The 27,762-nt window shown below is 41.9% G+C and overlaps 1 protein-coding gene across 1 annotated transcript in view; it reads right to left on the reverse strand.

Annotated features, from left to right (window-relative positions):
- GLRA3 (glycine receptor alpha 3) overlaps positions 1-27,762 on the reverse strand; it is a 623,921-nt gene that overhangs the window by 32,089 nt on the left and 564,070 nt on the right. The window contains exon 7 of the mRNA XM_078677681.1: positions 10,232-10,378. Within this exon, the coding sequence (XP_078533807.1) occupies positions 10,232-10,378 (147 nt within the window). The remainder of the gene's footprint in view (positions 1-10,231; positions 10,379-27,762) is intronic.

Genomic DNA, 27,762 nt, shown 5'->3' on the forward strand with positions numbered 1-27,762 from the left:
CACATTTCATACTAATTTGTTTTGTCATTGAAAGTGCACTGTGAATTCAAAAATCCCAAGTACACCTGATAATGGGACTCCAAATGTGCTTTTATGGCTATTTTTGCAAATCTTCCAAACACTTCTTCAGGATTAAAAATTGGTATAACTTCACAATAAAGAACACATGTATTCGTTCTTGTCAGCATGGTTAAAAATGCATTATGAAAAAAAAATCATGAAAATAACACAATATTAGGGATGCCACATTGAGGGAACACTCCAATAGCTTTTGCGCTACTTCCATCTAATTAAATACAATTGATCAGTGTTTATATCAATTACAATTGATTCTTAGACTAATAGTTGGCATAGGATCACTATCTGTAAAATGTATGTTGCAAATACTGAGCATATATAGCATGTTTATCAAGATAGGTACCTTTGGATAACACTTGACGTCACAAACAGGAATTAATCAAGGCAAACACATTTCACATGGGAAGACACGAGGACAACGCCTTTGTAAAAATGTGTCGGTGTCACATCTTGACAAATGGGACATCTGCAACATTGTTTACCCTTAAATTTGAACCGTAGATTTGAGCCAAAGTCCCGTATATGGGTTCTGTACTTCTCAAGCCATTGCTTCGTCGCAATGATTCAACGGTTTCCTTTTCATCAAGCACTCCCTCAACATTCTTTCAGTGACAAAAGAAAATAGAAAAGGTAAATAAGTAAGACCCTACACAAACTAAATGTGCTGTTTACTTTAGTACTCATATTCTTCTTAGTTTCGTACTTAGTTTCGTACTACTTAATGAGGGTCCGAAAAGCAGTGGATATCCATGTGTTTGGATGATTTCTGTTTGGGTTTGATGCACGCCCACTGCGAGCCTACATATCTCAAGTAAAAATAACAACAACAAAAAGTACAAATCTTTATGAAAATCGCTATGGCCATATTTGAGTGAAAAATTTAGTGCAGGTTAGTTCCTCACCTTTCAGATTATCATTAAGAACCTGAAAAGCTTGGAGTTTCTTGAAACAAAAACGACTTTTTTCATATGGAGATGTGAGCGTTGTGAATCTAAATGCCAGTTTTCAAAATAATAAATAAAGGCATATAGTAATAACCTGCATACATTTAGTCCTGAAAAATAACACACAAAGGGGCATATTTACAAGAATTGCAGCTAAGTAGTTTTGAAGATGCTTAGCAGCAATTTTTTTTACCGCTGCCGATCACTAAATCCTAACACTCTGTTTGTGACATATTTACCAGATGTTGCTACATGGTGTCAGGATTAGCTAGCGGCTGGGGAAATTATCGCTAACACTAGCGTCAAGGCGATAGCATTAGTCACTTTTTAGCCTCTAGAGGCAAAAATAACTTACAAATTCACCTCTAAGGGAAAGAAAACATAAAAACATCAGACTGCAGATTGGAGCAGCTAGGGCCAAGTACAGCACAGGTCAAAAACCCTTCAAACATCCCGACAGCCAGGATAACCAAGCAAAGTCCCAGGGGAAGAGATAATGCAGAATCAGGGCCTTACATATGAAAATTGGTGCACCACTGGGGAAAAACAGTCATGCAGCACTTTTCATTGCACCATTCTTGTGACACCATGGTGGCCCATGCCTAGAAGCGAAGACAGTCCCCGGTGCATGGAGGCCTCGCCAAGCTTATGTCTGAGACCTGGAGTGGGAGGTGCCAGTGCTGTAGAGTTACTGCAGCATAATGGTAGAGGCGGGTCGCGTTGGGCCTGATCCTGTGGGCCACTGTGGTATACATTGAGACATCGGCGATTGCCTTTACCTGGTGGCTAAGTCTGGTAGGCTGCATGGAATCACGTTGCTGACTTGTGTGAGAAGACCATCTGGTGCCCCTTGGAGCTGTGATCAGTGGAGGCCCTCCTGTGCACCGAAGTGAGGAGATATGCATTGCAAAACACTCGCCACCCTACACTGGGGTGCAAAGAGGAGATTGTCAATGGTGGGCTGCCCCTCTCTGCTTCAGAGGCCAGACCCTGTGGAGGGTGAGGTCCCTGAGCTACTCTGAACTTGTGTGGTGGGAGCACTGCATTTTTGTGCCGAGGAGGGCCTTGTTGCATCAACTGCATCTGGAGGTTCTCCAGCGGACTCGACGGCAACTGTTGTACCCAAGCTTGTAAAATCCGGCCTGGCTGAGGCTCTTACTGGCTGAGTCACAGATTCAGAGAGAGCACAGCAGATTGAGCCCTGGTGTCAATGTCCAGGTGAGGAGAAAGAGGGCTGGGAGCGGAGAGGCCCGGGGGCCTTTCAGACCTAGGCCCTTGGGTACACAGCTTGACCTACCATTACTCGCTGGGGCACTGGGGAACACATAATCTTATCATCACTGTTAGAACAGGGGAGGCAACAGGGTAGTGCTTCCTTTCCTCGCCCCCTATTAGGGAGCTTTTGGGTGAACAGGAGATTTCCCTCTGTGCGATCAAATGAAGATTTTTGGCTACACCTGACTGGAGGAGAGGGGCTGGCTGGCCACACTATTCTGCACTTCACTGCATGTCATACATACTGCCTGGGAGTCTGGTGCAAAGATGTACCTCCTGCAGATGGGAGGCCGGCGCCAACACCTGGCTGCTCCTCCGTATTGGTGGACCGAGCGTCTCGGGCCGCTGGCCACCAGGCCAGGTAACAGCGCACACCATGGACTCTCAACTAGACTCTGTACTTGTGGCTGTTGAGAAAATAGGTACCTCCCTCGAACAAATGTGCACTTCCCTTGAGGGCTACATTGACAAAATCACAGTCGACTACACCCTGGAGCGCGGAGAACATCGCAGTCTGACTGACAAGGTGTGCAGCATTGACCAAGAACTGGCCGCAGGCCACCTTATTACTCGGACCACAGTGTTGGAGGTACAGCAGCTAATGGCACATGTGAAGTCACTAGAAGAAAGAGCGGAGGATGTGGAGAGCCGCTCCCGGCTAAACAATGTGTGTGTGATGGGTCTGCTTGAGGGAGCAGAAGGAGCTGATGCAGCGGCATATACTAAGAAATGGTTGCATGACCTACTGCCAGCAGGTGCACTCTCCCCATTCCTTGTTGTGGAGTGGGTCCATCGAGTGCCCGCGAGCTGCCTGCCACCGGGGACAGGTCCTAGACACTTTTACTTCCACCTCCTACAGGGATCGTGACGCTGTCCTGAGGGAGTTATGCAAGCTGGGGGACTTGAAAGTGGATAACACCATTTTTATTTGTTCCCTGACTATGCCACAGGGGTGTAGAGGCAGAGGAAGTCATTTCTAGTGGGTTAAGTGACACTTCCGAGACTTGGGCATGTAATACTCCCTCCTCTTCCCAGTAAGACTGCAAGTGTTCTCAGATGGTAACACGTGATTCTGAGATGCAGCTGGACAGGTCTGGACCTGGTTAGAATCTTCTGGTTGCCAGGTTCTGCGGAATAGGGCATAAGGGGTCTGCGCAACAAGCTGTCATTCATGGAGCCAGTCATAGTGGCAGGTGTTGGAGGGGCAGGTGACAACTACAAGCCACCCCCAATCTGGAGCAGGATGATACAAGAGAGGTGAAGGCACTACATGCGGCAGCGACGATGCACAATTGCACTCAGAGACAGGATCCCGACATTTCCCCTGAATTCACCTTCAGCGACAATGGATCCACTGGATCACTGACATAATATCAACTGACAGAATATCGACTAGCAAAAATATCGAGGAAAAAATATCTACAGACAAAATATCGAGTTTGTATCTACAAACAGGTAAGTACAAAAATATCGAGTACAAAATATCGTTTACAAAAATATAGTTTTAAAAAATATCGACTTTATTAAAAACAGTGTTAAATTAAATTAAAATTAAAAATTAATTACTAAAATATACTTAAAAATACTTAAATTACCTTATAATAATTAAATAATTAATGAAAGTTATGAAAAAAATGTTTTACAATCATATTTGTTAAAACATATATATATATATATTAACATAATATAATTAAATAATATCCAATATTATTACCGTACGATAGCATAAGTGTAAAAAATACTATTCCCTCTCCACAGAGTGCAACTGTAGGGAAAGCGTTGGATAGCGTAGGGGTAAAAATTACTATTCCCACTCCAGTGGATACAACAGTGAGGAAAGCGTTGGATAGCGTAGGGGTAAAAATTACTATTCCCACTCCAGTGGGTGCAACAGTAGGGAAAGCGTTGGATAGCGTAGGGGTTAAAATTACTATTCCCACTCCAGTGAGTGCAACAGTAGGGAAAGTGTTGGATAGCGTAGGGGTAAAAATTACTATTCCCACTCCAGTGGGTGCAACAGTAGGGAAAGTGTTGGATAGCGTAGGGGTAAAAAATACAAATCCCACTCCAGTGGGTGCAACAGTAGGGAAAGCGTTGGATAGCGTCGGGGTAAAAATTACTATTCCCACTCCAAAGAGTGCAACAGTAGGGAAAGCATTGGATAGCGTAGGGGTTTAAATTACTATTCCCACTCCAAAGAGTGCAACAGTAGAGAAAGCGTTGGATAGCGTACAGGTAATAATTACTATTCCCACTTCAGTGGGTGCAACAGTAGGGAAAGCGCTGGATAGCGTAGGGGTAAAAATTACTATTCCCACTCCAAATAGTGCAACAGTAGGGAAAGCGTTGGATAGCGTAGGGGTTAAAATGACAATTTCCACTCCAAAGAGTGCAATAGTAGGGAAAGCGTTGGATAGCGTAGGGGTAAAAATTATTATTCCCACTCCAAAGAGTGCAACAGTAATGAAAGCGCTGGATAGCGTAGAGGTTTAAATTACTATTCCCACTCCAAAGAGTGCAACAGTAGGGAAAGCGTTGGATAGCGTAGAGGTAAAAATTACTATTCCCACTCCAGTGGGTGCATTAGTAGGGAAAGCGTTGGATAGCGTAGGGGTTAAAATTACTATTCCCACTCCAAAGAGTGCAACAGTAGGGAAAGCGTTGGATAGCGTAGGGGTAAACATTACTATTCCCACTCCAGTGAGTGCAACAGTAGGGAAAGAGTTGGATAGCGTAAGGGTAAAAATTACTATTCCCACTCCAGTAGGTGCAACAGTAGGGAAAGCGTTGGATAGCGTAGGGGTAAAAATTACTATTCAAACTCCAAAGAGTGCAACAGTAGGGAAAGCGTTGGATAGCGTAGCAGTAAAAATAACTATTCCCACTCCAGTGGGTGCAACAGTGAGGAAAGCGTTAGATAGCGTAGGGGTAAAAATTATTATTCCCACTCCAGTGAGTGCAACAGTAGGGAAAGCGTTGGATAGTGTAGAGGTAAAAATTACTATTCCCACTCCAGAGAGCGCAACAGTAGGGAAATTAAATACTTCATATATTATTTCAATAAATATAAATTAATATCTATCAAAAATTAATTAAAAGTAATTATGAATTTAATATAATATAATAATTAATCAATTAAAATTACAAATTAAATTTAATTATTACAATTATTTAACTATCAATACAAATTAATTAAAAATTAAAAATTAATAATTCAACATTTAAAAATTAATTTACAATAAATTCAAATTAAATATAATTAAAAAAATGGTTTTATTTAATTAATTATAAATACATGACTCTCCATCCTATTCCCCTATAAACCCACAACCCACTACAGAAAATGAATTATTAAATTAACATAATTAGCAATTATTCAATTAAAAAAAATTAATTAGCAATTAAAAGTTAATTAATTACCAAATATAAATTAATTAACAAATAATTAAAAATGAATAACAATAAATAAATTTACATATTTAATTAATTATAATTAAATTACTTCCCACCCTATTCCCCTATAAACCCACAACCCGCTACAGAAAATAAATTAGTAAAATTAACATAATTAGCAAATGATCAATTAATTAAAATTAATTGCCAATTAAAAGATAATTAATTACCAAATATAAATTAATTAACAAATAATTAAAAATGAATAACAATAAATAAATTTACATATTTAATTAATTATAATTAAATTACTTCCCACCCTATTCCCCTATAAACCCACAACCCGCTACAGAATTAAATTACGCAAAAATTAAACAATAAAAATGTCATTAATTAAAATTATTTATAACATAAATACACACTTTTAACACATATAATAACATAAAAAACACTATAAAAAATTCAATATTATCAAAATTCGATAATTTTATTAACCTATATTATATACTTCGATATTTTAAATGTCTATATTTTTAACATTCGATATTACATTACTTACCTTAAAAACGATATTTTTGCTGTCTATATTCTGTCCAGTCGATATTTTGTCCATTCGATATTTAAAACTCGATATTGTGTCCAGTCGATATTTTGTAGTCGATATTTTGACTGTTTACCGAATCGACTGCAATGTGGCCATCAGGTGCGGAGTCTGTTCGGCCCCTGGATGTGACTTATCAAATGGCAGATGATAAAAAAAGCCACAGTAAAGGCCAAAAATTGATACTACAGCAGCGTTAAATCCTTGTAAATATGCCCAGAGTCTAGCTGGAGCACAGGGGTGCGATGCCTTCTGCAAGGCTCTATTAAAACTATTAACTCTATTAAAAAAAAGGGGGCTTGGGTGACTGTGGTGGATTGATCACATATAGACAGTTAGGCGCAGGGCAAGGCCACAGAATCAGAATCTTAATAGAATTTATTGTGCAGTTAATTAAACTCATTACAATGTCATGGTGCCACCACTAAAATATAGATAAAAGCAACATACTCCTTAAAAGATTGACAGTGTACTGTCAACATTCGGTTTTAGTGACTGCAAATGTACATTGACACTTTAAAGGAAATACTGACATTTGTGTACAGTACCAGTCATATTGACTCTTTAATTGAAAACCCCAAGGGGAGACTATGGTTTAGCTATCAGCAATTTAAAAGGGGGGAAAGGGCTTGTTCTGGGGGAACCAGGCTGGAGCTCTGCTTAGGATGCTGGTTTTAAAGTGCTTCTGGAGAACGCTATATGCAGAGCATATGGAAGGTATTGCCTGGATCTTCCATCGAACTGAGGTGAGGGCTTAATTAGCTACAGCTAAATCTAAGAGGCAGGCAACTGTCAGGCCAACCAGCTAGTGTGATGCATGGATGCATATGTTAAAGTTTTTCAGGTTAAGGTGCTCCTCGATGTGCGACTTAAAGTGCCTCATACAGTCTTGTAAAGTGCTGTGGATGCCTGGCTAGAGCCCTTTTGCAAGTTTAAAGGCACACCTGGGCTCCTAATGCAGATGTTAGATACATCCAGGGGGCAGAGTATTAAAGTCTTACCAGAGTCGACTTTGTCCTTCATTTAATTAGGGATGGCTGTACTAGCTGGAGCTAATACTCAAAGCCGCACCTCTTGTGGGCATTCAACTAATGCTATGCCAGGGTAAGTGTGTCAAAGTGCTTCTTGTTGGGGTGTTCCATAAAGTGCGTGATAAAATACCCAAAGCTATGTTTTCAGATACAGTATTGCCCACCTAAAACCCGTAACCCAAATTTGGTGCATAGACAGATTGCCAGGTTACTTCAGGGATAATCGATTCTCGATCTAGAAGAACAAAAATCCAAACAATGAAAGTGCATTGGAATTGTGGGCAAACTGAATGGATGGACGAAAGGATGCTCTGCAGTCAAACTTTCCAATTCAGGGCAGTAAAAAGAATTTACCAAGTGTCATTTACATCTGGAGTACTCAATAGATTCAAACCTACAGGAGATCGAATTCATAAGTCAGTTTGGGACTCAGGACACAGACGGGACAAGTTGGAAACAGAGAAGAGAGAACTAAACTTGTTCCTGTCAAACTCTGTTGTCTGGAGAAATCCTAATTGTTTGCATGTTTGGCAAATTTCAATTAGCAGACTGGTAGAACTGCTCTTTTTTTCCAACAAATGCATATGCAGGCATCAGCACATTGAAGCGGATTGCTACAGCTGGTGCTGATGAGGTAGAGCAGACGAAGACATGCCAAAAGCTACATAACATTGAACTCTTTGATAAAGCAAACAGCATAATGAATGTTAAATCCGGCATTTGCATTAACAACTAAGCAAAAAAAGCTAAGTTAGAGAAATTATTTCTAGCTGAGAGTGAAGTCTTGTCAATTGAAGGTTCCATACATCACCTATTTCACTTTGTTTTCCAACCACAAGTTCATTGGAAGGAGGTGCTAGTAATGATCACAATGAGTGCCCTTTCAACTGTTTTATTCCAGAATTTGATTCGGTCAATTTTCTCTACGGCCCTCTCAAGACAGAAGTCTCTACAAAGTGCCAAGGCCCTCTTTATGAGTACACCGGTGTTTCAGATGGTATTTCCACACCTGGCAAAACTGTGCAGTGTTAACTACATGCAGTACTATCCACCCATTCCACACGTCAAAACACAGCATAATGTGGAATCGAATTTTGGTCACCAGATTGTTGAAACCTTTGTCTCTTTATACAACCGTATGTTAAAATAAATGTAAAAAGGCTTATACTGTTGATTTGAATCTTGGGAAAACTGAGGATGCACAAGACTTTCTGGAAAACTCGAATTCTTGAAGTTGGGTGCTAACTTCTCTTTACATCTGAACATGGGCCTTAGAGGAAGAAGGTTCTTGTGTGCATCCATCTAACGCTCAGTTAGAACAGGAACTTAATTGCCTATGACTCAGAGTTCAAAAAACAAAACTACCAGAGTCTAAGGGGCACATGCATCAACCTATTTAGGAAGTGCAAACGGTGCGAATCTGTAAATTCGGCCGTTTGCACTTCCTAAATACGTTTTTGGGATGCATCAAACACTTTTTCAGAATTCACATTTTTTTGCATTTCTTAAAAATGCGAAAGCATTTAAGGAATCGCATTTGTGCGATTTCTTAAATGCAATGCATCATTTAAAAAAAAAATGCGAATTATGAAATAGGAAGTGCAATTTAACACGAGGTTGACCCTCGTGTTAATTTGCGAAAATCTGTCAAAAAGCAAAAAAATGCATTTTTTAAACTGTCATGTTACAGACACACATGTCCTTAGGACATGTCTGTGTGAAATATGCACTTTCAAATGCATTTCAGGGGTGCAGGGGGAGGTCCTTTGGACCCCCCCTGCACCCTTGGAATGCATCAACATATTGCGAATTCGTAAATGCCTTCCCATTGACTCCTATGGGCCTTTCGGCCTATAGGAATCAATGGGATTTGCGAAAAAGCAGTTAGAAATTCGGTATTTATTTGCGATTCGGTAAAAATTGCGATTTTTACCAAATCACAAATAAATACCGAAAAAAATGATGCATAGCATTTTGCAATTCTTAATTTGCGATTCGGTAATTTTCGCAAATTAAGAAATGCAAAATGTATGAATGATGCATGTGCCCCTCAGTCCTTCCAAGTCCATTCAGCATTGGAAATGTCCCCATTGATTTTCCATTTTTATATCGAGGCTGTACAGATGATGCATGTCTTTAGCTGAAAGTTACTCACCCAGTTCTGTTACTATAATCCCACGAGACCCAGTTATACCACTTGTTGTGTCTACATGTTCATTGGCTTAAAACACAACATTTGTTGCAATAATATGTTTTACTTTTAACTCAATCAGCGAAATATCTGGTGCTAAGAATAGTAATACTTTGTTTATCTGTATGTTAACTACATTTTTTAAATGTAAAGCCTCGATTATGCATGCTCTGGTACGGTGCACAAACATCTGTTAGGAGTGATTGCTTTTTACTTCACATGATATTTACTGAATGCAGAGAAGTCCACATCCACGAAAAATGTGCTCATGTATCCACATTTTGTAACCCATTTTTGGGGCTAAAGTGCTAACAGATGCAATTCATTACACTTGAATTCCGAACCTCAATGTGCGATAAAGATTGGTGGCATTTCAACACAATGTATTGGTTGACAGTGATGTTTCAATAAACCATTGCCTGTGTAGTTTATGGCTTTTTAAAGATGGGTGGGAAATTGCACGTCAGTGTGTACATTCATTTGATAAGGCATTAGTTCTTTCAGAAGAAATGTAGATTGCTTGGACTTTGCAGAAGAGTCTAGGTGATGAAGAATTTATAAAAAATATAATCAAAACACATTCGTTCATTGTTTAAGAACAATGTGGCAATGCTTCGATATTTAAATGAATTGGCATAGAATTGAATAGTTTTGTATCAGAAGATGCAAATACGCCTGAAGCAATGCAAGCTCTTTGGCACTTATTAGGCATTCTTACCTTGTTCTTCTTTCTTTTGCGACGGAACCGCAGAAGTTCCTTGTGCTGTCTGGACACAAAGTTCACAGCTGCGTATTCCAGCAGTGCAGAAAATACAAAGAGCAAGCACACTGCCATCCATATATCAATAGCCTTCACGTAAGACACCTGGGAGAGAAAAAAACCTTATTTGAAACTTGAATCCTCAAGAACTTTGTCGTCTTCAGCAATTAAAAAATGACAAATTCATCCGTGCATCACAACTGATTAAAGCATCAAAGGTTCCTCTAGAACCATCTTTGTGGCAGTAATCAGGGAGTACAGTAATCCCTTAGCTTCAGACTGAAGTCATATTTGCCTCCTTCCCCTATGGAACAATATGGAGAAACCTCAAAAATGCATTAACATCATGCCTAGAGGGAAACATAGGCAGACCAGAGACCAAGAATGCCATGACATTTAAACACCCGATCATGGACAGAAAGGGTTTACATTAAATCTATGACATTTGTAATCTAATGTAATTTTCCATTACCTTTTCTTCAGGACTTAAAAGTAGGAGACGTACTGAATCCACAGAAGTTTGCTTTTTCATGTTAGAGTGGAGAGAACAGATCAGAAAAAAATGGTCCATTCATCTCAGTGATGAAACACTTTGGGGAATATTTACAGGCCCCTATCGCCACCACATCGTCACTTTCAAAAACTTTGTGATGGCGGTAGGGGCCTCGCCTTATTTACAAGGCAGTGTTAAGCTACTTAACGTGGCTTAACACTGCCTTGTAAATAAGGCACCCTTTCACGCTGGATTTAGCGTGAAAGGGGAGGGCAATGGGTGTTGCGGTGGGCTTTCCACCGCAACACCCATTGATTTTGACGCGGCATACTATTTACAAAGGCAGCGTAAATAGGAGGCAGTGACAAAATTAAGACAAGTGAAAACCTGGTCTTAAACAGAGAAAACAAGGAGAAATGCTTTGTTTCTCCTCGTTTTTGCTGTTTCCATGTGGGCTGTCTTGTACAGCAAAGTGCCTATGAATATTTATGTGCAGGAAGGTCCCCCTATACTCGTCAATAAGAAGTTGATACACCAACTATAGTCCTAAATGTACACACACATGTCTTACAGACACACATATGTTTGTGAAACAATAAGGACACCAAAACAACATCTCTGACTGCTTAAATGACATTTGCGTCTGGATGATAGGTATCGTTTTGTACCCTAACGGTGCCAGAACTGAGATCATGATTGTTGTGGGAGCAGCAAATAACAACATTCAGGCCTCAGGCTCTTTAAGAAGCATCACAGAGTATTACAAATTTTCGGAATCTTGGTCACCCAAGAACTCTCCTTTATGCAATACATCTTAGCATCACTTCCAGTTGACTTGTATCCCAGGTGCACGTAACCACCATGTTGCCTCAGGCATGTGATGCAGCTGGAGGTCAGTAGGGGAACAGTGACTGTTATTATGACCCAATCACTCTACTGACATGCTCAGAGTTAAATGGAATAAAAACCATATGACATAATGTAAATGCCTTGGCAATTCATATCACACACTATGGGTGCTGCACCCACAAAGGTGCCAACTTAATTCATGTCTAAACCTAAGCACATATGCCAACTGGTGTTTTGTGAAGCCCTTTCGGGCAAAAACATGGCAGCATATACATCATGTGAAGTTTCACAGACATCACATTGACTGCATAATAAATTAGGTATTAATAATAAGTCTATCTATTAAAAAGTGCAATGCTCAATGTCAGAACTGTCACCTGAAGTAAAGTCAGCTAGAGCAGACCTGACAACCTTCAACACAGGGATGTAATAAGAAGAAAGATGTGGTAAATAGATGGGAGGAAATCCAGGTAAGTTGTAAATCCTTTATTTAGTTCCAGAGAGATAACAAGAGCGGACTCTCCTCTACAGCAGCTACCAGTAACTGCCATAAAAGAGAACCCACATATCATAGGAAAACCGTAGAACATAAGAGTAAAGTGCATTCTACATGTAAAAACATTCTTATGAAGTATTCTAGAAACACTAGAGCAAATCCCTATGTACTACACATCTTCTCCCTTTCTATTGTTTAAAACAATTAAAGATAAAGTATAAAATTGAAATCAGAGAGGAAGACCAAGAAGAACAGCGGAGCACGAGCAAGACCTTACAACCAAGAACCCACCATATTGCGGTCAGAAACATGAAGTAATGAAACCAGAAACCTGTGAAATGCGAGAATCACAAGAAAATTGTCGCAAGTAAGAAGGAAGAAGAAACTAGCTGCATGTAACAGACAATTAAAAACAAGACATTGTGCCACTGCAGGAAGACTCCTAAGGCAAAGAAACTGTCATCTAAAAGAAAATCACCTATATGAAAAGAAACTGTCAACCCAATCTGCTGCCAAAAACGAATGTAACGTGAGTAAATGAGGAAAACCAAGCCAATTGACAGCCTTCCCAACGTCGAGCTATTGTGACTCAAGGCAATTTTCCAAGTATTAAAGAAAGCTGCTTTTGAAGACACACCCCAATCTGACAGGTCAGGAACGCTGTTTCCTATCGTGTATGGGGCATTTATATCTGGAAATGAGTTAACTTAAAGCATGTGTATGTTTGAAGTATTAAAAAAAAATACTATTGGGCCAACTGGTATGCGCATCTGAGACAATCTCTGACCGTGACACAAGCTGGAATGTGAGGGGAACCATTTTTGATAACTTTTGCATTACAAATTTCCGTTTGATATTATCAAAACATTCCTTATGTTGAACATTTCATGAAAAACTCACACCACGTTTAAGCAAAGACTTCAAACAGGCAGTTTTGCCTGAAAGGTTTTTTATAATCTTCGAGTAGTACTCATTGAGTCCCATGAAGTAACGTAATTGGTCTTTGTCCTTCGGCTGATGTGCAGAGTGAATAGCTTGACACAAATCCCTTTTTGGTTTTACACCCAAAGGAGTGATAGTTTTAGCCCAAATAATCAATGTGATCAATTGAGAACTTGCAGTTATCTCTGCGGAGGGTGAGACCATCAGAAGACAGTCTATCTAAAACAATTTTAAGAGTGGTGTTGTGTTGTTCAGGAGCCTGTCCATAAACTAAAATGTCATCCTGAAAGTATACCATGTTTCCTACACCCTCAAATATATTGGAAACCATCCTCTGAAACACGCTAGCTGCAGAATTGAGGACAAAAGGAAGGCGCGTAAACTGAAAAGTACCCCAAGGAGTGATAAATGCTTTCAAACATTTTGAATCTTTATGTATGTCGATCTGGTGGTAGGCACTCCTAAGATCTAGCTTGGAGAATACTTTGGCCCCTTTCAAGGTAGTGACTAACTTAGAGATATTGGGCAAGGGGAAGGTGTCTGCGACCACACACTAATTCAAGGATCTCAAGTCCATGCAGAAGTGAAGTTTGCCGTCCGACTTCTTCGTGACGACAATCGGAGAAATCCACGGGGACGCTTCCACAGGATCTATAACCCCAGTTGCCAACATATCATCAATAAGATGTTTATCCTCATCTCTGACAACAATTGGGACTCGCCTAACCTTGTGTTGTATGGGGATTGAGTTTAAAATTATTTTTTTCTATGAGAATACCCTTTGAGACGACCTAGCCTCTCCCCAAACACATCTGCAGCTTCAGAGAGAATAGCGTCTAAACCTCCATCTTCAATAATCATGACCTGTGGGTTTGCACGAGGATAGACTATAATGCTAAGGTCGTATTGATGTACCCACCCCAAGATAGCAGGACCTGACACAGACACATAAACTTTCCCTTGAATTTGTCAATGGGAAACTTTGATGTGTGCCTCGAAGTAACCAAGAATGTCTGAAGGTTCTTTCTGGTAACCTCCCGGGGAAATGTCTTTGGGAAGAAGAGGTCCTGTGCTGCACACTTTCACAAACAAAGCATTGGGAATTATTGTGTACCGTGAGCCAGTGTCAACCATTAGATGAACTACTCGATGATTAATTGTGAATGGTGCTTTGGGCCTATTCTTGTGTTTGTCTTCCTCTTCCTCACAAGACAAACCTGATCCCACTATGAACATTTTGTTACCATCATCAACTACACATGTAGTACTTTGTACGCAAGCAACACTAGAGCGAGTTTTGCTTTTGCAAACTCTTGCATAATGACCCATACGTCCACATTTTAGGCATTCCTGTTTGGCTGCAAAGCAAAGTTTTGAGTCAGAAGAATGGCCAGGACTCTCACACCTGTTACACAATTTGGTATTGTAAACCCTTGAAGGATTAGGAACTTTCGAGGACAAAAGTTTTTTTAATGTTTTTTTGTTCTTGACTGCTGCAACTTCACTTTGTTCCTTATCATACTGAGAATGATCCGTTAATTCTTGAACAGAAACTTCGTTGACATCGTTTGCAGATGACCTTTTCTCAAGCTCTTTCATACATCCTTCTGACTGTTCTACTATTTTGGCCAATTCAATAGCAGTTTGTAAGTCTGGGTTATTAGCTGCCCACAAACGTTCTTGAATTGTGTTCATTGTTGCACTGAACTATGAGCTGATCTCTGATCAGTTCATCAGTCATGTTACGAAACTTACATTTGACTGACATTTCTCTAAGTCTCGACACAAAGTCATCGATGGATTCACCAGTTCTTTGACCCTTAGTATAGAATGTATACCTATTCATAACTAAATGTTCCTCTGTAGAGTATCTAACTTCTAGCCACAAAACAGCTTCTTTGTACTCATCCGGGAGTGCTTGTCCATTAGCCTGTAGGGCTTGAGGAAGGAACTTAAAAACACGTTGACCGTCTTTCCCTAATGAACTCAACAATAGTACCTTCTTCCGTTTAGCCAAAAACTCTTGTGCGTCAAGCGCATCCAAGTAATTGTCAAACATTGGGAACCAGTCTTCCCATGATATACTATGCTGGCCAGGATTTGGGAGAAAACTTGGTGGGAGTACCACTGAATAATTCTATGAACAATTTTGTGTGGTCATGGTATTAATGAGTCTTAAAATAAGTATAGAGAAAAATATACACAGGTAAAGGACAGTTAAACCACTAACATTCAAGTGAGCAAAAATATACAGAATATACTTTGTAGCGATTCAGAAAATAACCAGCCTTGTAATGTTTTACACATAAAGTTGTATTCGGCTAAATTGAGTACCTGAAACTGTATCGCAATGGCGTGTGTATCGCCGAAGAGATAAATTCTTCATAAAACCAAAATCTTGTTTTGGATACACAATTGACGTGTGTATCGCTGATGGAGACTCCGCAATGACAAAGAAGGTCAAGCAGGGTAACGTGCATGGAGGCGCGTAGCGTCGGTATCCTTAAACGCAAGTATACTAGGCTGGGTTATTATAGTAACCAAGAGACAAAATGTCTCCCACGACTTGCGCACTGACGTGTGCCAACGTCAAGCCGGTGCAGCTGATTGGATGACAAAATATCTTCCAGGACTTACGCGCTGGCGTATCCCGCCGCCAAGCCGGTGCAGCGGATTGGATGACGATGAGGTTCAAGAGGAGACGTCACTAAACCTTCGCTATCTCCCTTGGGCATTCCAGGATGTCATCATTACAAGGCATGCAGTCGAAGGAAACAGTACCAAGAGCGTTTAACGGTCAGAGGCAGTGTTCACGTGGCTTTAGGTAAACTTCATGCGATTTACGGACATGCCAGACATGCTACACATGGGTTTCCACTGACCACAAGAAACTACAAACATACTATTCCGATGCAGCATGCCTTATACAGCTCCATACGATTACTTCGGTAGAAGCAAGCAAGCCAGCGTAGACGCCCGAAAATATTCCAGAGTTTGCTTAATGCCGCTTCTTAAGTCCCATAAATTTATTTCCACACAAGTAACACCATAGTTTAAAGATGCAAACATCTAATGGCATAACAACCAAACCTTTTCTTCACGCAGTCTTGGAAACGCTATCCAGGTAAATTACTAAGTCTATTTAAGGGTCACCTCCCGAGAAACATTGTTCATTGTTGATAAACACTTGGGGTGACAAGCAAGGAGTTGACATGAAGAAAACGTAATCTTGTCCGATCTTGTCTGTACTGCACATGAAATTAGAATCATGAAGGATTGCACGATGGGTTGAAAAGTATAGTCGCCAAAAGTTGTGGTAAATAGATGGGAGGAAATCCAGGTAAGTTGTAAATCCTTTATTTAGTTCCAGAGAGATAACAAGAGGGGACTCTCCTCTACAGCAACAACCAGTAACTGCAATAGAACAGAACCCACATATCATAGGAAAACCATAGAACATAACAGTAAAGTGCATTCTACATGCAAAAAACATTCTTATAAAGTATTCTAGAAACACTAGACCGAAACCCAATGTACTACAAAAGACATTTGTCAGCATGGAGGACGGATTGGACAGAATACAGGGCTGTCAGACGTATGTTCAGAAAGGAGAAGTTCAGGAGTTATAGAGTAACTTAAAGTGTGCTGAAAGGTAACATGACTAAGCTACTGCATACACTCCTGTATATTCCGTTCAGTCGGAACAGGGAATACCAAAGGCTACACCAGGCCCATGCTAGGTCGCCCATGGATCTGAAAAAGACACATTCCATAACTACATTTAACTTAAAAATATTTTATTTTTCATAGTCTGAGTTGAATAAATATTTTCCTTTTCCTTATACTTTACCATTCTAAGAGTTACATATTAATGTAAATTAATTGTATATATCTATTTTAAATGTAGAACAAAATAATACAATTCGACACCATAGATTAATTTTAAATAAAAACCTCAATACATGGAAATATATTAAATTAAACAAAATTATTTTTTTAAGTTTAAATTAAAAAATACATTTTGACCTAAAGAAAAAAAAACATTTTAATTTTCACTAATAATTATTAAAAGTGAATTATACAAGAAAAAACGAATTTCATTAGTTTTCAATAAACAATATTGTTACATTCTTTTTTCAATTCATTTTAGGTTAATAAAACATTTTATAATCAAACAGTAATTATGATCTATTATTATATATTTTTCTAACAACCTACATTTATTCATATTTTATATCTTTAACTTTTTTCGATAGTGTTATTTTATGTAACAATATTTCCCATGGGGTTTTATTTTAGGCCAATAACTTTTTTCAAGTGTCTTTCGCATGACGTTTGTAAATACCGTAAACTTACTCAAAAGTGCAAGTTACCTTTGTGAATCAGGTCCGGTACTGGTTGCATTGTGCTATATTCATCTATTGAAGTGTTGCTTATTTTTATTATTTTTTCCTCAAGGTCTTTCTTTAGATACTTACAGTTGATACTCATCATCATGTCTATTAGAGTGTGGCTACCCAATTATACTATGCCTTATAAACTAATAAAGAATACAATGCAGGACAAAAAAGGTGATAATGATGATAACGGCAATCTGTGAAAGACTCAAAATGCCAGTGTTGATGCCTAGACTCAAGAGATTGGTTGGTCAGAGGGCTGGTGCTCAGACGTTGGTAAGAATGTAAACTCAATGGAGTCAATGTGCTCTCTTTCTGCACAAACATTGTCTATTGAGGGCCTGCATCAGAAAAGTAAATTATAGTATACTCCTAGTTTACTCTGTCAGGTGTATTCTGCCTTATTGTTTAAGTGAGGATGCAAGCCACTGCATTGGCAACAACTAGGCTCATGAGTGGGTGTAGAGTTCTGGGACTCAGAGTACATAGATAACCTCTGCCCTCATACATAATTACTATGACCAGCTCATTTATATGATGGGAAATTAGAATAAAGTGTAAATCTGCATATCAGGCCTGAAAATCTATTGGATTTTTTTCTCATAAATGATCTCAAATCATTTACATATATAATGACCGACTATGAATATCCTACTGGAAGTAGGAAAGCAGCATATGTATTGAAGGCTTTATGTAGACTTTGACAGACAGGATACTCTGTCAAAATGTGGTAGATATCCTGTCTGCAGTATTATAAGTGACATAGGCTATAAAGTACTTGTAATACAGCGGACGGGATGATCCTCAACTTTATGATGGAGAATCCCATCCGCCAAACTCGAAATAAGAACCCAAGTCTCAAAATACTGTATTCATCTATTTCTGTCTTACAGAGACACAATTGATTATGGAAAATCTGTCAAAACATACAGGTGTAACAAACCTTCAGCCTGCTCCAATTCCTTATCTCATAATATTTATTTGTAGAGGTAGACATAGCACTTGCAGTATTGGTCTGATGCTTTTAAATCCCCAGTAAACATATATCACATGATTTTTTGTTTATAACAGTTTTTCCCATTTACTAGATTTTTGGTACTTCTGAGTACTTTAGTGTGCTGACTTTTTACTGGTTGTAAAGTTGTTTTGCCTACCACTAAGCCCATACCAGTTTCAACAATGGATCCAGTGTTTCAGCTATGTTTGGCATGCCATTGCTTGTATTGTAGGTTGACCGACTTCAGGCAGTCAGAATAGGATGAATGATGAGGATGAGAGAGGGATAAGTATTTGAGGAGGAAGGAATTAATTAGCATAATGTCCTTTCATGTTGGTTGTTCTGGCTGTTTTGTTAGCACTTAGACTGCGCTTTGGTTACATCCGTGCATTAAGGAGAAACAAATGTGTAAAGGGGATGATGAACATGAGATCAGAGACAGAATGAAGGTGATGAGAGAATAGAAGGGAACACGATGCTTTATGGTGCTTATGTGAAATCATAATTCAACTTCAAATTGCTAAGAGTGATCGCTAAAGCTGAAGATTAAGGGGAGGGCCTTGAGTTACATGTAAATGATCCTTACAAAAGGATATGGTGTGAAAAATGTGAAATGACAAAACAATTAGTTAAAGAAGAGCGAGGATTAGCAAGTATGTCTAGGGACATAGAGTAATAGTGTTACGTTGCCTTGCACCACTCCCATCTGACCCTGCCATAAAGAGATCTTTGCAAACCACTCCACTAATCTTTATTTTTCTCCGTTAAAAAGCATTGTGCCCTGCTTCGGGGTGCACATAGGATTTACAGGTATGAAGGGCCCCAATCAACACTCATATCTGATTCTGGGAACAGGGATTTTGAGTGTTTGATAAAAAGAGCTCCCGAATGTGCAGACACAATGGCCCCAACACCCTTGAACAAGCTGCCATTAGCAGAATGTCAACAGTATCCGTCTCAACCAGCCTTGTTGTAGTGCAGAGTTCACTTAAGCACACAGTGAGCTTCACGAAACAATTACTTTGATTTAATGGTTTACTCCAGGAAGAAGTCCTAGAGTAAATGTGTCCTTCAATTCTGGAGCTTATCTTAGAAATCAGGAGAAAGCCAGTAGCACTACAAGGTTAAGTCATACCAACTAATAGACAAATCTTTGTGAATCAGTCTCAATGTGTGGCTTTAGAACAGACTTCTCCACAATGAGTAGCTAATGAGCACTGGTAGCTCCCCACTTACCGTATGTAGCTCCCCTGGGTCCAGCCCAAGCTAGTACATGAGCAACTTTTGTTTGGCATAATCAAATTATGTACACCAAAATTAAGACTGTGTATTCTAAACAATATGTATGTTTTCAGAACTCATAAACCAATGTTTAGAAGCTGACATGTGCCTGATAAATCATTTAGCAATCGGGAGACTGATTAGTAATATTTATAGGTTGGTGTCAAGGGCGTTGCAACTTTTGCTGTTATACATTAAAATGCAGAGGCATCCTAAATTGCAAAGCCTGGTTTACATTAATACTGGTAACCTTGCGTAATGCCCTCAGGTGATCACTGTTTGGATATAGTGGCAACTACTGTAATCTTGTCTGATGGTGTCACTGGTAAAACACTAGAGGCTCAGAATGATTTTCATTGATCCTAAGTGGCTTTTATTACAGAACAGTTAGGATACCTTAGAATGAAAGCACCCAAGGATATAAAAGACAGAGTGAGATCTGACTTTCAAGCCTTGGTTTGGAGCTTTGTATTAAACTGAACCTTCTGCCATCTCCATTATGGCAAATCTGTTGCAACTGGAACAAACATTTGTAATATATTTTTCCCTACAAAGGGTTCACTTCTTGACCCCGGGAATCCAGATCTTTTCCTATGCAGTACCACATATCCCATAACAAGTACTGACCAAACTGGTACTTTTTCACTGAATAAGAAATGCCTTTATTCTAGGGAATAACTCATCTTTATTTTGAATTGGCACATACATTGCGGGAATTATAACAAGCTCATCTGAATATTTCATTAATGAGTGAAACACAATAGTCACCAAGCATTTTTATCCGAAAATCTAGTATGCCAGGATCCTTTCTTATCCATAGGCATAAAAGCTAAGCTATGAGCCTATTGGTCACGAAACAGGACATATTAAGACACTGCCACTCCAGCAGAGCCCCCCCACCCATACAGCAATGGGTTAATGGCATGGATTGGTGTTCTAGGGCAGAGGAGCTGGTCTATAAGTCTAAGAATGGGTTAGTTAAAATATTACTGAATGTATTAAAGAGTAGGTGCAGAATATACACATGTGCTAGACTTGACAACCTTAGGGTGGCCTACCCGCAGACATGTTGGGCCCGATTCACAGAATGAACTTAAGACAAAATCCTAAACTTACTACAATTTGGTATTCACAGAATGCACTTACTACAATTTGGTATTCACAGAATGCACTTACTACTTTCGGGATTCACAGAATAAACTTACTACTTTCGGGATTCACAGAATAAACTTACTACTTTCGGGATTCACAGATTTGATTTAAGACTACTAACTTTACGTCCGCTGCCGGGGAGTAATTTACGGCCCGTAATCGGAAGTTACGCCAATACGGCGTAGTTTACGATTGCGGGGCGTATTTTACGATTCCGGGCCGTATTTTACGATTTTGGGCCGTTGGGCATGTTAGCCAAGGGGAAACACCTGGCCAAGGTCAACCCATCCCCCAACAAGGATCAGCTGACACACATCAGCCAATCCCTGGCCTGCTGCATGTATGAAAGCAGAGCAGACACAAACAATCCCTTTTCAGGATGTCGCTGAACGTGTTTGTAGCACTACCCCTTGCCATGCGGCAAAACTACTTGCGGAGGAGGAGAAGAGCAGAGAGGATCTACAGGCAGAGGGTCAACATATTTGGAATGTCTAGCCAGGATGTAAGGGCCAGGTACCGTTTCCCACCTGAAGTCATCTTGGAAATGATATGTGAGTGGGAGCAGGAAATTGACTCTGTGACCTGCTGCTCACATGCAATACCAGCATACCTCAAGATCCTTTCTGCCCTCCACTTCTTTGCTACTGGGTCCTTCCAAAGGGTCACCAGTGACCATGTGGGCATTTCCCAGGCGAGCCAGTCGCGGTGCCTGCATCAGATACTGAGATGCATCACTGATAGAGCCCCCAACTACATCAAAATGCCATATACTTTGGCCATGAGACAAAGGGCAGCAAGAGATTTTTATCTCCTTGCACAATTCCCACGTGTGCTGGGTGCAATTGATTGCACCCATGTGGCCCTTCAGCCACCCCGCCACATTGCACACATCTTCTGCAACAGACACAGATGGTATTCCATCAATGTTCAAGCAGTCTGTGATGCCAGTGGAAGGTTCATCAATGTGCATGCAGTGTTCCCAGGCAGTACACATGACAGCTTCATATTCCGCATGTCACCTCTTGCTCGGCGTATGGCTGCTGGAGAATTTGGTAACATGTGGCTACTGGGTAAGTACCAACCAATGAAAATGAGTGATATGCGTCATTGAAATGTCTTAATGCCCCCCAATAGTAATGATTGTACAATAAGATACATGGCCCAACAGACACTGCATGTATGAACGTATAGATCATGTCCTGTGAAAGTCAAAGAGTGAAATGTTAACAACTGCCCTTTATTCCCTCCTCAGGCGACGCTGGGTATGCACTCTCTCCACATCTCCTCACCCCTTACAGGCGTGCTAACACTGTACCTCAGCGTAGGTACAATAGGGCACACATACGTACTCGAGCCATCATCGAGCGCACTTTTGGACTGTTGAAGTCGCGATTCCGATGTCTCGACCGTACAGGGGGTGTGCTTCTGTACTCCCCAGTAGTCGTGTGCAAGATCATACTAGCCTGTTGTGTTTTGCACAACATTGCTCTAAAGCATGGCTTACACATGCCTCTCGAACCTAGACCAGCTCTGAATGTGGGAGACCGGGCTATTGCACATGACCGACGTCAGGGCATGCAAGTCCGTGATCAGCTTGTTGCCACGTATTTTGCATGAGCAACCTGTAGTGTCACGGCCAACATGTGGTTTGCTGTCTGTTGTCAATGATGAAATGTGGACAGACACAACAGTGTCCATAAATGCCACCCTGAGACGACTTTGCAAACCACACTAACTGCATGCAAATCACAGCTGCTGACAGAAGTCAAAAGGTGGATTGTGCCTCAGGTCATGTGCCCATGTCAGCAAGCAGCGTAGTGGACAGCCCTAAAACAAACTATTCACGCTGATGGCAAACAATACATGTCCTGACAGACATACCTGGATGGGTCACCAATTCACAAAAGGTTTCATACTCAGGCCTATGCCCACTACAGATTTGACTCCCCCACAAACGATGGGCACAGAATGTGAGTGATGATGTCATGGGAGATTCATGCACCATGGGTCAGATTCACAATAACAGTTGCATCTCTGCCTATCAGCAGGGATGCCCCAGTAATTGTGCCTCACAGCAGACATCCCTTGCGCCATAGTGGATGTGCCGCATTTACAAAGCTGTGCGCTGTGGGCCAAGTATAGACAGAAGCGTGAAGCATATGCTGTGGTGAAGCACCACTGGAGTTGGGTCGCAAGCGCAATGCAGCTCCAGCAAGGCAAGCGGCGAGCTGATGCCTAACATGCAGCATCAATTAGGCCTCCTACAAGCAGGCGCAGGGTTGTGATGCAGCATGGCCATGAAAATGACTGAGTGTAAATGTGTAAATTTCACCCTGCCACTGTTCGGAGGTGTTTGTGTGCCGGAAGGCCCCCCCTGAGCAGGAATGCACAACTGCGGTCCAGGGCCTTACAATATGACACATTTCACAGATGCGTCATGTTGAAGATACCCCACAGCATGGAGGTTGCGTAGCGCTGCTGCGCCACCAAAGTTACACTACTGTGGCGCAATTGGTGCACACAGGGCTCGTATAGCTGCCCCCATATGTATCTGACATATCCACACCAATGTTACATAACACATCATTCAACTCTGATACTGAGTACTCAATATGAACTACATGTCCCATGATGCAAAGTATGAGATTAGGAAAGTGGGTTGGATGTTCTCAGCCCCCTACCCCCTGTCACTGCATAAATGACTTGAAATGACCTGTTCCCCCTTTTCAAACATATTCATTAAACACACCTGCATTGTCATTTCACTTTCCCCTACATCAGATCAACAGGATGGCAGTGGATTTGTTTACTGAATATGGATGGTCCAGGATGAATACAAAATGGCTGCAATATACTTCCTGTGATGTATTTCCTGTCTCCCACTACCTGTATAACATTTCCTGTATGATATAATGTGTTCCGGGTCATTTTCGTAATTTACGGCACAAAATCGTAGTTTCCGGCGCCGCATCGTAATGCGCGTGCGCGTAAACTACGACCCGGAACCGGAAACTACGATTTCGGGCCGTAAATTACGAAAATAAACTAGAACACATAATTTCATACAGGCAAGGCAATACATGAAGTGGAAGACAGGAAATACATCACAGGAAGTAGTTGGCAGCCATTTTGTGGTCATTCTGAGTCATCCTCTATCACTGATCAGATCCTCAGGCATCCTGCTGCTGTCATCTGACCTAATTCCCTATAATGGCTGAGGAATATGAGGAGAGAGCCCCCCCTTTCACAGACAGGGAATTGGACATCTTGGTGGAGGGAGTGCTGGAGAAATTCCCTCAGCTATATGGGGACCCTGAGCACCAGCTGAGCACTGCAGCCCGGGGCAGGCTATGGGCCAACATCGCCGAGCGCTGCAGTGCAGTGGGAGTGGCCAGGAGGAGGCCTAGGGCGTGCCGCAAGCGCTGGGAGGACCTGAAGCGGTGGGCCCGTACCAAGGCTACCGAGCTGGCTGGCCTGTCCTCCCAGCACCATGTACATCGTCCTCGCCTGTCACCACTGTACAGGAGGGTCCTGCGAGCAGCTTGGCCGACCCTCCATGCTCAGCTGGAGGAGCACGAGCAGCATGGACCTAGTAAGTGCATCATATGCAATATGAGTCTGGGAGTATGATGTGAGTGAAACAGTGCTGTACCATTGTGTGTTCCATGCCTCCATTAGCCAATTGCATGTCCAAGCAGCAGGCACCAGGTTTCAAGAGGCACACTGTACTATACAGGCCAGGGTGCATTTCGGGAGTTGTAGTTTTCTCATGACAACTGGGTAAATGAGCCACGCTCATGCATCCATATTGAATTCTGCTCTGCCAGCACCACTACAATTGAACCAAGTCAATCATAACAGATGTGTGCATTGGATGAGCGATGGTACAGAGACTGTCCAGTCTGCACATGGCAGGCCATAGGGGATTGGATGTTGTGATTAGCATTGCACCTGTAGCGTTGTGTTCCAATTGAGACAGTTCATCATGTGCTTTAGAGTCATGACAGATTTTGAGATCCTTGCATCACTCACAAGTTTACATAGTTTGGCAAGGTGTGTCCACTGACAGACGTCTCACCCTCAGTGGCCTATATGACTTTCACATGTACAGGTAGCTGTCACAACCGCCCACCACTGTTCAGCGGTGTACTGCACTACCTTGTAAGTCAAGTAAGGCACTATGTGGCACTGGATTGTCCGAAGAAGTGTGGGGACATCAAACGGCCAGACACACAATGTAGCTAGAGGAGTACTCCAGACCCCACGTGGATGTGTGACCCACATTTGTCTTGTCCCATACAATGCTACAAAGCAGATGACACTTGTCCAGACGTTAAATAGCTGCTAATCCATATCAATGGCCAATATCTATTATATCTGGACTCTTCATGTTCTCCTCTGGTGGACTTATAGTTGAACTGGCACATGCAGCAATGACACGACACACAGATCACAACAATGCCGAGGTTGAGGTTTGGATAATGCAGTTGCGCAAGCCACAATAATACACATGAGATATCCATGTAAGACTCAATTCAGTATATGACAGTGTGCATACATGTAATGTAAGTGCATGGACAGAATGGGGGTCGGGAGTACACTGCCTCACAGTCCCAGCACGGTTTGTCCCTTTGCATCCTGGTAAATGCAGTACACAGTTCAAACTTACTTAGGAATAATCTGGAGCCATACACCATTTTTGCAGCTGACTTTGCTGTATATCTCTAGACACGTGTTCCTGGAATGAGCGCTTCATCAGTAGAGAGCTGCAGTTTCAGAGAGCAAAGTAAATCATCTGGGTTTGCTGTGTGCCTGTGAGTGTTACTGTGATCTGAGAGGAACTTGGCAGCATTCCCTGCAAACACAGATGATTCAGGAGTAAGTTAGTACTGTAAACAGCATTTACCCGGATGCAAAGGGGCAAACTGTGCTGGGACTGTGAGGCAGTGTGCTCCCAACCACCATTGAGTCCATAAGGACTGATGGGCAGATCAACAAGGCACCTGCGCCTCTGTGCACCGCCATAGGGTCACTTTAGTGACGCAGCGGCGGAGCACACAAAGCGCCATGCTGCAGGATTATTACAACGTGACGCATACGGTGCAGGATCGCATCCTAAAAGTGGCTGATTGAAACTACAAGATTTCACTCAGTTACTATTATGGCCAAGCAGATTGAAATCTACGCACCCGCTTGAAGCAGGTGTAAGGATTGCCGCAGCATGTCAGCACTCCAGCAAAGCCCGGCTATTCCACAGGGGATGCATCACACATCTGCCACCCAAGCGCTACGCCGTGCCGCTTTGTACATGCGGGCCATCGGGGGTGACGCACGGGTGGGCTGATGGGTAGCAACTCATCAGACACACCTCTGCTGATTAGCGAGATGTGCCAGTAGTTGTAAATCGGCCCCTGGTAACTATACAGTGTGATCAGAGGCAAACAAATTCGCACCTAGGCTATTCAATGTATGTGTAGCGTCATGCATGGAACAACCACCACATCAGGATTTTGCTTACACTTCTGCAGGCATGGCTGGTGAGACAGGAGATCCGCAGGAACAAGTCCGGAGAAAGAGACCATCAGTTCGGCGACGGCTAAACCCTCTTTCCACCAGCGATGAGGGAGAGGAGGAGGAAGAGGAGGAGGAGGAGGGGCCCTCAACATCTGCAGGCCAGGGGGTTTCACCCACCCGGGATGAAGAAGAACATGACACTGGTACTATGTCCCAGGTGGAGGCTGTAGACATTGAAGGGGGGGGTGAACAACCGGACAACTCCGACCATGATGTGGGGGATGGCCACTCAGCCACACATACCTCACCAGTGGGTCAAGAAGAGGCTAATGTTCAATCTGGGCCTGCCATCAGCCCCTCCCTACCTCTAGCGTCCCCAATGCTATCGGGGGCTCCAGCTCAATCCCCTGATACCTGTCCCCCTCCTCATAGCCGCCAAGCCATACCCATCCGCTCCGGACCTGAGGCACCACAGCCCTTCTGTGTCCCCCCCCCCGTGCCGGTGCAGTTCCTCCCGTGGCTGTGCCAGGGGACTTGAGTTGGATGGTCGAGGGTGAATCGGACATGTCCGCTCGCATCTTGCTACAGGTGTGTCTGGAGATACGCTCGATGCAAGCGCACATAGTCCGATCATTGGACAACCTCACCACCCAAGTCCAGTCCCTGAACACAGCCATTATGTCTTTCATCTCCCAAGTGCCTTCCCATACCACCGTCAATGTGTCCCCCTGTCCGTTGCCCCACACTGTTTCCCCCCATACTCCTCGTTTGTCACGTTCCCGTGTGGTGCCTGGTCCTGCATCAGCCAGCCGTGTGGATGTGTCCGACCCAGAGGATCTAGACATTGTGGTCCTGGAGGATGACCAGAAAGACACTTGACTGTTGGACGGAGACATTGTTTCGGACGGACATTTATTTTTCCCCTTGTGAATAGACTGGTTCCCATGACGCTACCTGACTTATTATATTTGTTTTGCCCCACCCAAATCCAAGTTCCATTCTCCTTCTGCATTAAGATCATCATTTGTTTTCCTTTCTCCCTTCCAAACGGACTGTTTGTTTGTGTTCCTACATAAATAACTTGCAGAATTAGACTTTGTCTGACTAGTTTGACTTCATTTTGAATGTCTATCCCCAAATATAGACACATATTTAGTAAGTCACATTCTATGCACATGACAACGTGTTGCTATGATGTGTTACACTTGTACCTGTCACACACACACACACATGCCTACATTGTCAGAAGGGACATGGTACACAACAGGATATTACTTTGGTAGATATTTATTGTAAAAATACTCCTAAGGAGCCCAAAACAAATTGGCCATGTCAATGGTGGTCATGTTTGCGTTTCCGCAATAGTGG

Source organism: Lissotriton helveticus, chromosome 2_1, assembly GCF_964261635.1.
Source record: "Lissotriton helveticus chromosome 2_1, aLisHel1.1, whole genome shotgun sequence".
Taxonomy (NCBI): Eukaryota; Metazoa; Chordata; class Amphibia; order Caudata; family Salamandridae; genus Lissotriton; species Lissotriton helveticus.